Here is a 16767-nt window from a genome sequence, read left to right as displayed (position 1 = left end):
TTAATTGTCTTATTTGTTCTTGTACATGTTCTGTACTTGTAAGGTATCTTTATAGAGAAAACCAAGGGCCCATCTCTTGAAATGTGTTTACTAGTGAACTCCCTTGAAAATGTAAGTTGTCTTTTTTTTAAGAAATAAAGGTTAAAAAAAAATAATCACTTACATCACTCCCTTGAAAACGCACGTCATTGCAATGACGCTACAAACTGTCCTCTCGCGAGACGGAGCGCAGTTTCCCAGGCAGCAGTGTGGTGTGTGCGCGATAGAGACAAGGAAAGATGGCGACGCAGGAGAGCGCAGCAGCTAAAGCTATCGAGAGCAACGGCGAGGTAAAAATGAATGACACTCTTATAATCTTATATACTTTCTAGGTCCTGGAAAAAGGGACAGTTTTATTTGTTTGAGCGTTCAATGTGTGGCCGTTAACATTTAAATGTGTTGTCGATCGTTACACGAGCCTCAGTGACGTTGTCAGTGCCGGTTGGTTTTAAAAACGACCCCCTCCTGCCGTTAACGATCATGTGCTGAGAAATCCTGTCTGAGAGAGCGGTGTTCGTGGTGAAATCTCACCTGAAGACCTACAATTAACACCAAAGGGACAAGATAATTAGTTGACTATATGTGTGTCGGCTGCAGTGTGTCAGCAGTCAGCTATCACAAGGCCTGAACCTGAAAAACGCAGCTGGGCTTCAGTATCCAGGCCGGTCTGAATCTGCACACACACACACACACACACACACACACACACACACACACACACACACACACACACACACACACACACACACACACACGTCTTCACTGTTAAACCATGTCACCTGCCTTTTTATTTACAGTCAATACAGGGAAAATGTCGGGCTCAATGTACATTATGTAGCTACGCGTCACGACAAAGCTTTATCTGGCAGCTCATCTTGGTAACTTAACATTGACAAGCGAGATGAATCAGGTGTAACGTTAGACATCGTCAAATCTGGTTAACCCAGGCAAATGCTTTCCTAAATTGTTAGCTATATCAGCTATTGGGACGTAATTAACGTTAATCTAGCAAACTAGCAATTATTTCCGGACAGACTGATGTTACCAGAGGTCAAAGTGAATCATCACTTTCCAGAGGCAAACCACTGGTCTCCCTTGTGCTTAATTCAAAGTCTGTCTTTGGCCAAACAAACACAAACCTTACTAGTGATACAATATTGATAAGCTCAAACAAGGAGATTGTAATTCTGTAGAAAATGGCAAATATTTGGTATCTTTACTATTAAAAACCAAGACTGACCAATGTTTTTGGCCTTCAATTTACGATTGATCAATTCATCTTTCAGGACTAGGTTCTAGGGCAGCTTGATAATGGAAAAAAATAATAATCCCAAATATTTTGGTCAATAATGAAAGCATGAATATTTAACACGATTTACTCATTGACTTTTGAAAAGATGTTTCATTTATTGACCTTAATCAACAGTGAAAACACCTTGAACTGTGAAATTTCCCTTAATTCTCCCGTTTCAACTTGTTTTCTGTCCATTCAGAACACAAGACAAAATAAGAGTTTACTTGCAAAACATAATTTGCAAAATAATTGTTTTTCTTGATTACATTGTTTCTGTGATCATTAGAAGCCGAAATCGGAATCTCGATCAAAATTAGATTAATTGCACTGCCCTACTAGCTATAACGTTAACTTTAATTTTGGTTTATTTTCATGGTTTCGGTTTTAAATCTAGGGTAACATTCTTTCAGTTCATGCCTCCCATGTCATTATCACATTGAAGTCTCAGAGCTGAGCAAAGAGAAATCTCTGAGAATTGCAGGAAAAACCCAGAAGGTGGTTACCCTTGTGTTGTCCTTTGGTCACTGGGACCCGAAGGACAACACAAGGGTTATGTACTTCCGTTTACTTTGAGAATTGCTCTCTAAACCCCATCTCTTGTTAAGTAAGTAAGGTTTATTTCAAGAGCACATTTAAACACGGTTTAAGCTGACCAAAATGCTGTACAAACAAGCACTAAGGTGCTGTATTAACCCTTGTTTTGTCCTTCGGGTCCCGGTGACCGACACAAGGGTTAAACAACATGTAGCCTACTGATAGTTTTTTTTTTTTCTGAAGGTATTTTCCAGATTCAGCCATCTGGATAAAACAATAGTAAGAGCAACTTGAGAAACAGTATACAACATCTTTCTTGTAGGATGTGGGGAAATACCTTAACAGTTAAATGTTGCTAAACAATTTTTTGGGGTTTTGCACAGATTGCTAGGGATAACTGTTGCCTAGCTCTGTGATTCAAATCTAATTGTAATACATTAGTGGAAGAAACTAGGGCAAGGGTACAACATGCGCTCAGTGTCTCTTTTGGTAATAAAATTGCTCGGTCAGGGTATATGTGCTATTAGTTTTTGATGAGGCCGTTATGTTGCTCTTGAGGCCCACCACTGCTGGTGAATCAGTTCAGTTGAGAGAAACGTCTGGTATTAATCTAGGGGAAAACAATAAGTGGCTACTAGTGCTTTTATTTTCAGAGATTTTATTTAATATTTTTGCAGGTTACTGGTGTATGCTTAGGCTATGATGAAATTAGCATTTTCATGTCTAAAATAAACATCGATTTGATTTTTCCATGTCCTAAATTATGGTAATGAAAGTAGGGCTGCCCCTTCTTAGTCAATTAGTCGACTAATCAGTTGTTTTGGTCTTAGTCAATTTAAGATTTCTTTAGTCAGTCACTTTTTTAAATCCTTCATGCTGAATAACTTGCAATGGAAAAAAACCTCTCAGCACATCTGTGGTAAACACAAGATTTAAAGTAGTGCTTTTGCATGATCCTTTGTTGAGAAACTCTGTTTTGCAGGTCTGTCGCTTAAATCAACTAATCTATAAGTCGACAAAATCATATAAGTGTTAGTTGACTAAGAATTTCTTTAGTCAAGGACAGCCCTAACACCATCTTTAATCTTTTAAGCAATGTAGCACAGAAGGAAAGCCTGTTCAGCCATTACCAATTGACACACACTCAACAGAGAGGCCTTTTTATGTCCTTATTTATATGCCTAATATTGCAAAAAATAAATTGCTTCCTCCTGTAGGAGATACTGTCGCCATGTGTAATAAACATTTCCAGAAAAATCTCGTCATTTGTGAAAGACTTATTTGATGTATTGGCCCTCCTTCTGTCAGACACACACATCCAGTGTGAAGCATTTACTCTGCACCTCTGCACCATCCGTTAATTGTTAATCCTTGTTCGGTGTGTGTAAATCTGCACCATCTGTTACTTGTTAATCCTTGTTCAGTGTGTGTGCATATTGTAAATTATTATCTTGATCTGGAGCTGATAACCCTGTTTATCTTGAGCATGTTGGTGATCCGTCTGTGAAACGGTTATTACGTTGATCCCTCCAGGAGACAGAACCACGTCTGATAATAGAATTGCTTCTATTTAACACAACAGGACATGGCAGCGAGGATGAAAAGCTCTATTTTGAGCCACTTCATGGCCTTTAAATTCAGTCTTTGATGGTGCCTGGCCACTGGCTTATCACAAACTTCAACATTTCCGATGTTCACAGTAATTTCTTTGCCTTCTTAGCACCTTAATAACGTGCTGAGCGGAAAACATTTTAGCCTCAAGTGTTGTTTGTTTCTAGAGGCCAACCTCGGGTGTCCCTTGTGTTGGTGACAATGGGGGGAGATTCGATGTTTAGATAGTGAATGAGTCTCATGACTTGGAATGCGCTTGTGCATTGTGTCGCTTGAATAGAATGTGGCCTTGTTTGGGGGGGTGACATGGACACACTAAAGCAAACTAATGACAGATTTTACTGATCTTAAGTATGCTAAAATGCATGCTCATACTTGATACAAAAGCTTTATTAGGTCAAGAGATCATGGTCGGTACAGTGTTTTTAGAAATGAACTGTCTCCGCTTGGGCGCCCCTCGTATGTCATCTTTATATGTCCTGCAATTTGTAATTGTAACTGTGAATAAATGTTAAAAATATATATTTCTATAAATATAAAAGTAGGGCTGGGCGATATGGAGAAAATCAGATATCACCATATTCTTTTCCTAATACCTTGATATTGTGGCTATATAGGGTTGACAATTGGTGCTTTAACAATATCTTCACAATGAGATTTTATAATGACTAATTGCTAAGCTAGAACAGTCTGGTAACAGAAAATGACATCACTTTACTGTAATGCAGCCTTTAAAACCAGGAAAAGACAACACTTAAGCGATTTACGATACTATAATATCCAAAATCTAAGACGATCTAGTCTCATATCACGATATTGATATATTGCCCAGCCCTATATAAAAGTCTATAAAACATCAGGAAATGGTAAACAAAAATGCTGTCTCAGTTTTCCAGAGCCCTAAGACCCTGTTTACACGTACATGGTTATTTTTTACAAACGGAGACATTTCCCATCGTTTGTGCCCTTCGTTTACACGCAAACGGAGAATTCGCCTTTCTAAACACTCCGGTCAGAGTGGAGATTTTGCATGTAAACTGAGACAAACGGAGGTTTAGGCAGCAGAGAGAAGGAGGAAGTGATTTGTTGCTATTTTCGGGATTCTGATTGGCTAACGTGGGCTTGAGCTTCTCGTTACACTGCCACCTACAGGTTTGGCGTGCTCTTGACTGCATTGACGGCATATATACATGGGTACATGTAAACGAACCCTTTTCTGAAAACTGACAGCTGTGCACAATGTTATTTTTGAAAACTGAGAGGTTGAAATGTTCATTTAAGAAAATAGCCGGACACGTGTAAATGTAGCATAAGTCATGGAGCTTGTTTTGTCCGACCAAAACAGACCAACTTATTCAATTTACAGTTGCACACAAAAAAAAAAAACTCAAATTGAGAAGCTGGAATGAGAAAATGTTTGGCATTTTATCTTTTATTCAGCTATTAAAATAGTTGTGATTGATTTTTCAAATCTGCCATGTGGGTTATTTGCAAGGGGGTAATGCTGCGTTCCATTTACCTCGGAACTCGGATTTTCCAAGGTCAAAGTCGGAAACACGCCCCCTGATCTCAGATTTCCGAGCTTGGAACTCTGACAACCTCGCAGTAGCCAGAGTTCAACATGGCCGACCCCTGTATCAACAGTTGTGAAAGCTGCAGTAACCTAAAGTTATAAGCACTTCTGTCTTATTTTTGTCACTAAATCAGTCGTTCACAAAGGCATGTTCAACTTCTATCTGTGAAAAACGGCGTAATGCGTTATCAACAGCTATTGCTAACAATGGCTAACCGGGCTAGAGCTAATGAAAACAATGAAAATCCGAACTCATTCAACTCAGGTATGACGTCATTCCCAGCTCCGGCTTCCGAGTTCCAAGGTAAATGGAACGCAGCATAAGCCTCTGTTGCTACCCAATGTGAGTCGAGTGCAGATGTGAGTTGCGCATGCGTCACTTTGCGACAAGTAGCCTACAAGATGCTAACGGTGTTTTGAGCTAATGTTAGCAATCAAGTAGCCTACTAGATGCTAACGGCGTTTTGAGCTAACATTAGCAATCAAGTAGCCTACAAGATGCTAACGGCATTTTGAGCTAAAGTTAGCAATCAAACAATCATAGATAGCTGAAACGTTTTTGAAATGACTGCTAGCTACAAGTTAGCAGTCAAACGCAACAAAGGCTGACACTTGAATGGCGTTTTGAGCTAACGTTCAATCTGAGCATGCGCAACTCACATCTGCACTCGACCAGAGCCGGTCTGACTCGGCTAACATCGGGTATGACACGTTATGCCGTAAACCGTTTAAATCTGAGCATGCGCGACTCACGTCGGCACTCGACTCACATCGGGCAGTGACCCCTCTCTCGACAACCCGTACCTCCTATGGCGCCATTTTGATACTAACAAGCACACCACCCGCCATTAGCATTCCATTGACTGCCATTCATTTTGACGTCACTTTGACAGCGAATAACTTTACATCTGAAGCGTTTAAAGACTCTATTTGTCCGTTGTTTATTTCTACAGAAACACGACAATGTATAAAAGGCTCCATTACCTTGTATCTTACGTTATGGCCCTGTGTAGTTTTGTAAAAATAGGCTAATGATTGTGTCATAACCACGTGAGTTACTGTCGCTTAGTAGAGGAATTACCGTACAGGAGAAGCTCGCAGACAGTTTGGACTAACATTAGCTGTTGAAGTTTAATTACTAATGTTAACTAGCATTTTAGTTAGCAATAATTAGCCTGTGCCTATGTTATCTCCTTTACATATACCTACGCTCTCTGTCTCTGTAAGATTGGGAATGATTGAGATTTCTCTTGGCACAGCTACCAGAAGACTTCCAACTTTCAGACAGGTTGCTCACGTCACATCTACGTCGTCAAGCTTAGTTTGCAGCTGCGTAGTAACGCTCAGCCCTCACCAGGAAAGTGCTTCTAATCAGCTGTAGAATGTTGGATTCTAGAAATGATATGTGCAGTGGGTGTGGCCTCAATAGCCCTGCAGTAGGCTAAATACTAGCCCAAACCATTGACCTTTAGCTTAACATATGAAGGTAGCTAGCATGCTGCCTTTTGATTTACTATGGTTATATGCGTGCTAAGCTAACCATCAGCACTGTCTATTGTTTCCAGCCTATCAAGAACAAGTGGGCTATACAATTAACACACATATGTTAATAGCAATGGGTTATGTATTAAAAACTAAATGTTGGCCAGTATGTAGTAGCCTATGCTGATTACTGCGTGCGTGCATGTCATTGATGAATATAGAGGACATTCAACTGAAGGTGCATTAAATCAGGTTGTTTAACAAAGAATATGCTGCAAGAAGTTTGTTTTTTCAACTACATTTAAGTTCTCTGTTAGACTAACAGTATTATAACAACCAGTATTAAAAATATTCAGTTTATTCCCATTAATTGCCATGGAAAGTTTCCAACTTTGAAAATTCCCAGAATTTTGCAACCCTAAACATGAGTAGAGCTGCAAAGATTAATCGATTTTAGTTGTCAACTATTAAATTAATTGCTAACTATTTTGAAAATTGATTTGAGAAAAAGTAAAATTCCAGTTTCTTAAATGTGACTATCTTCTGGTTTCTTCAGTCCTCAAACAACAATAAACTCAAAAGCTTTGAGTTGTGGGCAAAACAAGACATTTAAGGGCACCATCTTGGGCTTTAGAAAAAACTCATCTACATTTTTCGCTATTTTATCATCCAAACTAATCGATTAATTGAGAAAATAATCGTCTGATTAATCGGCAATGAAAATGAACGTTGGTTGCAGCCCTAAACATGAGTCAGCTCCTTTTTTACTGCCAGTGAGAAGCTGTTCTTGTTTGATTACATACTTGCTGCACCATCATTGTGACTTCCTTTGACTACACTGACCGTATGTTTGTATGGTTGTAGGTGAGTAGCAATGGGACTGCTGCAACAACAGATGGCGAGGCTGTGCAGACAGCTGAAAATGCACAGCCTCTGCAGCAGCAACAGCAACCAGCACCTAATGCATGGCAGGTCATTAAAGGAGTCCTCTTCAGGTGAGTTTTTCTTTTTGTCTTTTAATCTGGCAGGCTTGCCTTCTCTTTACAAGCCGAGAGCAAGCCCACAGATAAAAGCTTACTCTGATACAAGGGATGTAATAAATACCTAAATACATGATGGGATATATTATGGTGGTGTCAAAATCCAAATGAAAGCTGTGTGCAGAGCCACAGCTCAGCTGAAATGCATTTTCTCCACATATTTGTGCAGAGTTGAGTGTGTTGCCTGTCTATCTGCCCTTTTTATATTTGTTTTAAAATATCAAGAACTGACTTGTTCTTTTTTTTCATTTGTATCAGTCTAACTTATTATATAGGATATTGTAAGTTGGACTGATAAAAATTCTATTGACCTTACTGATTTATGATGCAAGAAAAAGCATCTCTCTGAGTGAAGTATGAATATAATGCAGTTTGACTGGATACAGCTTGATCAGATTAGCCTCTTTGGTGCCTCCTTGTGGTTTCATTGTCCTGTAGTAGCTCTTTAGGAAAAAAAAAAAGATGTACCCAGTATTTGTCAATTTACAAATAAATTGGTATTAAGTAGGGGTGATGAGTTGGATTATTAAATATAACCCATCACCTCTGTTGCTCTCCTCCTTTTTATATTTTGTCATCATTCTTTATCTGTTTTTCCCTCTTATCTTTTAATCTTAATTCCTTATTTACAAAATGTTCTTTTTCTCCGCCACTGTTTCACTTGTTCCTCCCAGAATCTTCATAATCTGGGCGATTAGTAGCTGGTTCCGTCGAGGGCCGTCCACGCCAGACCCCAACACGCCAGCCGGGGCCCCCAGAGTACCCAGCAGGAACCTGTTCCCCAAGGACACCCTCATGGTACCCTCAGCTGCATGGCCAGCTGTTTTTTTTTTTTTAATAATTGAAGATGTTCATTCTTAAACACCCCTCACACCGTTTTCCCCTTAAGCATTCTGACAGCGAACCAGTATTATCTCTCCCTTTCACACTAACTCGCTCTCCCCCGACTCTGTAATATCATAAACACCTTCTTATTTTCTCACCATGCTTGCAGGACCTGTACGTGTACTTGTCCCAGGAGGAGGTGTTCTCCGACTTCAACAACACAGAAGCCCTGTTTTGGTTCCAGAGGGACCTGGTCTATGGAGACTGGACCGTCGGGGAGAGCGGGGACGGCTGTTACGAGCAATATAAGGAGTTGGACATCCCAGAGGTGAGAATTACTGAGGATAAAGGGGAGGTGCAATGTGAGATAGATGCAGCTGGAGAGAGAGGTGACAGACAGCAGACGGATGGTGAGAGGGAACAGGTATTTCAGGAAAGAGGAGTTAGTAATTAACTTGACAAATTTGAAATGTAGATGTGTGTTTGTCTGAAACTCTAATACTTCTTCCTGTTTGGTGTGCGCTTTCAGAAAGTCCAGCACAACGGTTCCCTTTACATGCACGTCTACTTCACTAAAACTGGATTCCACCCAGACCCCAAACGCAAAGGGCAGTATCGCAGACTGGCAACAGTTCATACAACACGAAGTAAGCACATGTGGAACACACAGATTGTAAACTATAAACAAAAGTTGTAATAATATATTTGAGAATGTTTAAGTGGTAACCTTTTATTTGTTTATTCTTTCAGTGCTGAATAAATTCAAGCGAAGAAAGTTTATGAAGACCAAGAATTTACTAACGGGAGAGACGGAAGTAGATCCTGAAATAATCAAGGTTGATACATTGTTGTTTTACTTATTAGTTACTATTTTTGTACACTGTAGAGCTGGACCGGAAAAGTGGGGCGCCCCAAACCAAAAAATATTAAATTTTTTTTTTTTTTTTTTAACTTTTTAATAAGAAGAGTTTTTTTTATGTTTGTTAGAATTACAGTAAAGAAATGCCAAACAATTTTGTATTTATTTCAGGTTTATTTAACAGGGACAATGCACACTAATAATTCATAAAAAAATGTACAGTGTGCCAGAATTAGCCGCAAGTGAAACAAACAAACAAACAAACAAACAAACAAACAAACAAACAGGCAGGACAGGAAAGACAAGATAGCAGCAAGATTTTGTAACTACATGTAATGTTGACTGTCCCGATTACCTGTTAGCCACTTCTTTTAAAGGAACACGCCGACTTATTGGGAATTTAGCTTATTCACCGTAACCCCCAGAGTTAGACAAGTCGATACATACCCTTCTCATCTCTGTGCGTGTTGTAACGCTGTCTGAAGGTTCCAGCGGTATCAGGCCAGCACAGAACATGCAGGTGAATGGTTCCAGTAATCCTACTGCGCCGAATAAGTGACAAAATAACGCCAACATGTTCTTATTTACATGTTGTGATTTGTAGAGTCACAGCGTGTATAAAAAAAAAAGACGTAACATGAGACACAGCCATCTTCTAACTGTAAACGAACCGGGAACTATATTCTCAGGTGGAAGAATATAGTACTTGGGCGGAGTGATTTGCTGGCAGCAAGCAGTTTTCAAACTCTGTTCGCTTCGGGAAACGACAATAAACTTTGAGCTAGCAAGCTACACGCTGAAAATGGCCCATTTTTTTATAGAAAATTTGGATCGCGCAACAAGGCAGGCCTGCTTGGTTCTTTCGGGGAATGAGTGTAAAGATTTACAAAGAACATGTTTACGACATTTACTATCTAACTGGGACGTTTTGGGACCGTTGCTATGGACAAAATACATACTGCAATAACACTAGTGAGCAAATTCAAACTGTATGTGTGGTAGATCCAGACCTCACTCCACAGCGCTGTGGAGATAAATCTGGCAATGCCAGACTAATCATCAATAGAAATAATGGTTGTTAGAGCAGCTAAGACGAACTGCTTTTTGCATTTGGTGTTGCAGCTCACTACTGACATGTCAAATCAAATGTTTCCTCACAGCGAGCAGAGAGCCATGGCCCAGTGGAGATCATCTCTCATTGGCACCCCAACCTCACCATCAACATGGTGGATGACCACACCGCCTGGGTCAAAGGCTCTGTACCTCCTCCTCTAGACCAACGTAAGTTCCTCACGCTCAATTCTTTGCTAATAACTGCCCATACACGGGGCTGTACATTTTAAAAGGGCTGTTTTTCTTAGTTCTTTTGGTGTCAAACCATCTTTGACATTTCCACTGTTCTATCACTAGATGTTAAGTTTGATGCAGTAAGTGGCGACTACTATCCCATCGTGTACTTCAATGACTACTGGAACCTTCAAAAGGACTACTATCCCATCAATGATACCCTGAAAACACTCCCACTGCGCCTCGCCTACTGCCCACTGTCCTTGTGGCGTTGGCAGCTGTACGCTGCCCAAAATGCACGTTCACCGTGGAACTTCCTACCCGAGGACACCTACGAGCAGTCCGATGAAGACCAAGACTCTGTCAAGGTAAGACGTCAAGGGTCAGGAATTTTAATAGATGAGATGGTGTTTTTGGTCCTTTGATGCAGGTTTGGGTTCCTGTATGTTTAGTTGCAATAATAACTCTTATTTAGATATTTATATTATGGTACATTGGAGAAATAACTGGTATATAATGAAACCTGAGACGCGTGCTGTGTCATTGTGGGGTTTACGTGGAAACTTTTATTCATTTAAAAAGTTACTATGAGGCAGGTGCATCTTACAACAGACATTTTAACTCCTGAGTGGTATACTACTTTCTATCAAATTATCTTTGTATGACATATGAAGTAACACTACATCTTTACTTAATCTCAGCTGTCCAAAAACACTGAAAGCACTTTTGTAATACTGTGAAAATAAATAATTGAAGGTTGTAACTTTTAGGTTAAAAACGCCCTCTCTGTATAGGTGGCCCTTTTGGAGACCAACCCGTACCTGCTGGGAATCACCATTGTTGTCTCCATTGTGCACAGCATCTTCGAGTTTCTTGCCTTCAAGAATGGTAAGATTGCAACAGCCGGTCTGGGTTGAGGATTTAACAACAACCACAACAACAACATGGATTTCACAATGTCAGCTCAATCTCAGGTTTAACTCTCCACCATCTCCTCCTCAGATATCCAGTTCTGGAACAGCAGACAGTCTCTTGAAGGCCTCTCAGTGCGCTCCATCATATTTGGAGTATTTCAGTCTCTGGTGGTGCTGCTGTACATCCTGGACAACGAAACTAACTTTGTGGTGCAGGTCAGCGTCTTCATCGGCCTTCTTATTGACCTGTGGAAAATCACCAAGGTCATGGATGTCAAAGTAAGTCAGGGCTACACTTTTTTTATTTATTTTTAATTTTTTCACAATATTGTTTAACAGAATTTAATTAATCTGTAGAAATTCAGAAAAAATATATCCTTAGAGCCAGTGGGCTCCTCTCCTAAAAAAAAATCTTAAGATTTCAGAACAACCTAATGCAGCCTATTTTTACTTATTAATCTTCAACCAGAACAGTGGGAGTTACCAGTAAATGTGTTAACCAGTGAATAAGTTGAGATGATGTTTGGTTTGAATGGAAACCAGCGGACTCCTCTACTAGACTGGCTTCATAAGAGACCTTGAAGCCTGTCGATTTACATTTGATGATAATAAGTCTTGCATGTTTTTCCTTTTTTCCCATTTTGTTAATCCAACTGCTAACCTATTGTGTCCATATATGTATTCTTCCTGCTGTGTTATTACCATATTCCAGTAACCATCTATGTTTTGTCTTTATCTAGTTTGACAGAGAGAACAAAATCGCAGGGGTGTTGCCAAGATTGGTATTCAAAGACAAGTCAACATATGTGCAGTCTTCAACCAAAATCTATGACGACGTGAGTTAAACCAATACTTAACTGCAGCACTCTTAACACAGGCCACATTCAGAGGACATTGCTTTCCAAAATACATTTGGAGGTCAATATATTTTATAACTGATGACTGACTCTGTCTCACTTCTATGAACGTCTGATAGTTTCTTAAGCTCTAGATTGTTAAGGGTTTCATTGTGGAGAAGGGCAGAATACCCAAACACACTTCTCTGTTGAGATGAATAAAATATCACAATCATGTGTTGTATGAAATATTATTAATTGGTTTGCTTTTATAAGTCAGTCTTATTACTGTTTCAGAATTTTTTTCTTTTTTTTTTTTTTTTTAAAACCTTTCCTCTCTTGTACTGTGAACAGATGGCCTTCAAGTACCTGTCATGGCTGCTCTACCCTCTGTTTGGCTGCTATGCGGTCTACAGTTTATTGTACGTAGAGCACAAAGGCTGGTACTCATGGGTACTCAGCATGCTCTATGGATTCTTGCTAACCTTTGGTAAGTGTCTGAAGCATTTATATACTCTGCTACTTATCATTTTGTCTTATGTGTCCTTTTTGTTTATAGGGACTTTCATTGTAATGCAAAGGCATTAATTAAAACTATATAAAAACAGCGTTCTTTTCACTGTTAGTCTCGTTTGTTACAGTTCATTTATGATTTATTTTATAAAAATTACAGTTTCAGAAACATTTAAAAGTTACATATCGTTACTTTAAGATTAAAACCTAAAATACAGTATTAGCTAAAGTTCAACATTGTCTCTTGTGTACTCATTTTTAACTCTCTTCCTGGAACTATTATTTATATTTATTTTCTCAACGTATTATTGATTTAATTTTGGCACATTGTGTCCAACAGGTTTTGTTCCTGTTTATGTAAATCTGTCTATAGAGGCCAGAGATTCGGCTGATTATCATAATTGTCTCTCTTAATTATCCTGTCTCTAAGTGGATGTGCATACAGCTAATATTTTCACACTTGCATCATGGTTGCATATCCAATTCCCAATAGCCTCTGCTAATGTGCTGTGTATTAATAGACTTCAGTCACATTGCCTGCTGTGTAATTTATTGCCTCTGGTGTAAAATTGTTAATATTTCCTAAATGGTTCCTTCCTTTCTATCTCTGTTTTTAGGTTTCATTACAATGACGCCACAGCTATTCATCAACTACAAAATGAAGTCTGTGGCCCACCTCCCATGGAGGATGCTCACTTACAAGGCTCTCAACACCTTTATTGATGACCTGTTTGCCTTCGTCATCAAGATGCCCATGATGTACAGGATAGGATGCCTCAGAGATGGTATGTCGTCCCTGATCTAGATTTTGTATTTATTATAAAGTAACCACGGTCAGGGGAAGTTAAATAATCACCTGAAACATCTTGTTTGGACCCCTCCCTTCGAGGCATAAACCTCTAAATATATGTGCGCCTGCTCTACCTACTGATCCAACCCGGCCACCACACTCCTATATTTAATCAACATGGATTCATAGATTGTGGCACTGGTACTAATCACAACTGCGTTGATGACTCACTCAGGGAACTTTAAATAGGCTCACAGGCAATCAGTTGTAACAGTTTTCTTTTACTTCATGGTCTGTGAAGTGTGCAGTCTATCGTTGATAATATGCTGGTGAAAAGTTTATTTTGGAGCTACTGTTATTTCTAGTTTCCTATTTGTAATTAGGACTGGGGAAATCTTAATACCTTTCTGAGCTTTCTTTCTGAAAGCTCTGATACATAGAACTCTGTGCATAATACAGAATTGCCTGAAAACCAAACAAACGTGGATGCCAAAGTTGTATTTTAAAACAAAATTAAATGGATATTTTGTCAGTAAATTGTAATTTTAACCCTCACACAAACAAACCTACAACCATCTTGATTTGTGTGACGTGAACGCTCTAAAGTTGTAAACATGGGAATATTTTCCATGCCTACCATTACACCCCCCCACACAGCATTAGTGCAGCTTGCTCATTAACCTAACCTTTTTACATGATGACCAAGTTTAAAGTTTGATTTGGATTTAAAAACTGTTTAACCACTATACTAAGTGGGGTTGTATTCAATGAGAAATGGTTAATTGGGGATTAATGCATTTCAATTATACATGTTTCTCACTGGACTAACCTCTGTTTCCTCTCTGCAGACGTGGTGTTCTTCATCTACCTTTACCAGCGCTGGATCTATCGGGTTGATCCCAACAGGGTCAACGAGTTTGGCACCAGCGGAGTGGACCACGTCCCGGAAAACACTGCAGCGGAAGATGCTGCTCCTGCAGCGGAAGATGCTGCTCCTGCAGCGGAAGATGCTGCTCCTGCCGCCATCACAGACAAACCAGAGGGGGAGAAAAAGAATGATTAAGCAAGACCACGCCCTTATCTGCCTCCCTGGCCCTCCCTGCTGGGGCAAAGAGGACTGGTGGAAATTAGGCAGGCAGGGAAGTCGTCGTTTAGCTGTCATGGACGCCACTACAAAACAAATGCAGTTCAACTGTTCCCTCGGATTTCTGTGTGGATCCACAGAGAATCATATTCAGTGTAGACTTGGTAAATTCTTATTTCTGTTCCCCGCCCCCTCGTTTTGCAGTTCAAGTGAAGTAAAACAAAACGTGATGTACTGTATTCTGTATGATTTTTTTCTTTTCAGAGGGTAACAATGTCTTGGAGTAGAGGTTGGGAGGGGGAACTGGTCGCAGTTGTTCTACATTTTTTATTTTATTTTTTATACAGGGGGAAAAAAGGCTAAGTGCAGCTTTTTTTTTTCGTTATGTAGATTCCTTGTGAATTTTTCTTTTCATTCCATGTGAGCACCGTGTTTCGGATTGCCTGGAAACTGGTGAGTAATGTTGGAGGAAACTGGAAAGATCCTGAGCCACCAAGGAGGTTGAAATAGAGAGGTGGTGACTGGAGACGAGATGGACAACCCTACAGGATACTACCCACAACACAGTGACTACTACCCTCAATTTTAAACAGATGGTTAATGTTCTAAACTTGAACATAAAAAAAATAACAGCCTTGTTGGTATTAATATAAATACATTAATATTGTCAGACTTAATTTTTGTTTTTTTAGTCACTGAAACATTCTTTTTGTATGTCCTCAAACTGTACAGAATCTCAGCTTGTCATGTTAATAATAATGTCTAGCAATAGCTAATTTGCAAGTCTAGTTTTAATTTTACCCCCTCAGCTGGACGTCCGATTTTCAAATAGTATCACCTTTACGCTCCAAACCAGATCACCTTGACAGACAGAGTGGGGCAGTCGGGTGTTTGCTGGAAGAATTACAGTGTCTCTTGTTTTAATTTTGAGTGCAGTAAATCCTGAAACAAAGAAGGTTCCATGTTGGTACATATTAAATTTTGATTCATTCATGTTTATAGTAAAATTCCATTGTGATTTAAAATGTCTATGCAAAGTTTTTTTATCTTACTCTAATTTTTACATACCACTCTAGATTTCAAAAACAATATTTTAGCATAAAACTTGCACAATAGGACAAATGGGTTATAGGATATACAGTTGGTGTGCTTATACAGCATGCACATTATTATGTAGTTAAGTCTTTGCACTCTTTTACCCTGATGGGATGAGTTATGTATTGCAGCAAATTACTATTTTCATTATTGATAGCAAATATGTTACCTGATGAAAAGCTTGTTTTTGGCTGAAAACTGACCATTTTTCCAGAACCCAATGTGATGATTTCAAATTGCTTGTTTTGTTCAACTAATAGTCCAGAACTTAAAATTATTTAATTTATAAAGAAATAAAAATGAGGGAAGCATACAATACTTACATCCAAGAGGCTGAAACCAGCAAATGTTTTGGTATTTTTGCTTAGAAAAGTGTCTCAAACGAAATTATAAAAAAAAGTTAGTACTTAATTATTAATAGGATTAATAGTATTTCAGTTGATCATCAGTCACTTTAAATTCAAATTGTAATGTTTGGTTAATTTGACAGACATGGTCAATGCTGGCACAAAATACAAAAAACAGATGTGTAAGCATTTATAACATGGTAAAAATACTGTCTAAATCTAATACTTTTTGGAAATCAGACTTGTAACATTCAATTTAAACCTCAGACCATGGCTGACAAACTTGGTTTCAGACCTCTATGTATAATTTTATTCATCTCCCAGGTTGGAAAAGTTGCTTTATCCGTAACACCACTGCAGCTGAGATGAATTATTAGTATTTTTTTATTTTTTTGAAACTGTCCCTGCTAAGTATGGACAGTTAAGCTGCTGAGTCACTGCTTCCTCTAAACGTTTCGACTTTCGCTTTCCATTTCCTTTAAATGGCCTGTCCTTTGTGTCTCCAGCAGGTGTCACTGTTGCGCTTCATAACATTGAGCAAAATGGTCTGAAAAGTTGATCGCAAATAAACTGGATTACGTCACTGTTTTCAAGGGCAGTTACTAAACGTGCAGCGAGTTTATAGGCGCACATTGACAACTGTA

The 16767-nt window shown here is 39.1% G+C and overlaps 1 protein-coding gene across 1 annotated transcript; it reads left to right on the top strand.

Annotated features, from left to right (window-relative positions):
- The first annotated feature begins 200 nt into the window (after nt 1-200).
- On the top strand, nt 201-15706 carry clptm1 (CLPTM1 regulator of GABA type A receptor forward trafficking). The gene is made up of 14 exons (XM_039826225.1): nt 201-329; nt 7398-7528; nt 8248-8371; nt 8568-8726; nt 8928-9045; nt 9149-9234; nt 10418-10538; nt 10668-10912; nt 11339-11432; nt 11547-11737; nt 12199-12294; nt 12649-12784; nt 13425-13592; nt 14446-15706. The coding sequence occupies exons 1-14, from the start codon at nt 279-281 to the stop codon at nt 14658-14660; spliced, it is 1935 nt and encodes a 644-aa protein (XP_039682159.1). The 5' UTR covers nt 201-278; the 3' UTR covers nt 14661-15706.
- Nucleotides 15707-16767: the final 1061 nt, after the last annotated feature.

Source organism: Perca fluviatilis, chromosome 2, assembly GCF_010015445.1.
Source record: "Perca fluviatilis chromosome 2, GENO_Pfluv_1.0, whole genome shotgun sequence".
In the NCBI taxonomy this organism is placed as follows: domain Eukaryota; kingdom Metazoa; phylum Chordata; class Actinopteri; order Perciformes; family Percidae; genus Perca; species Perca fluviatilis.
This window is presented reverse-complemented; position numbering and strand designations above follow the sequence as displayed.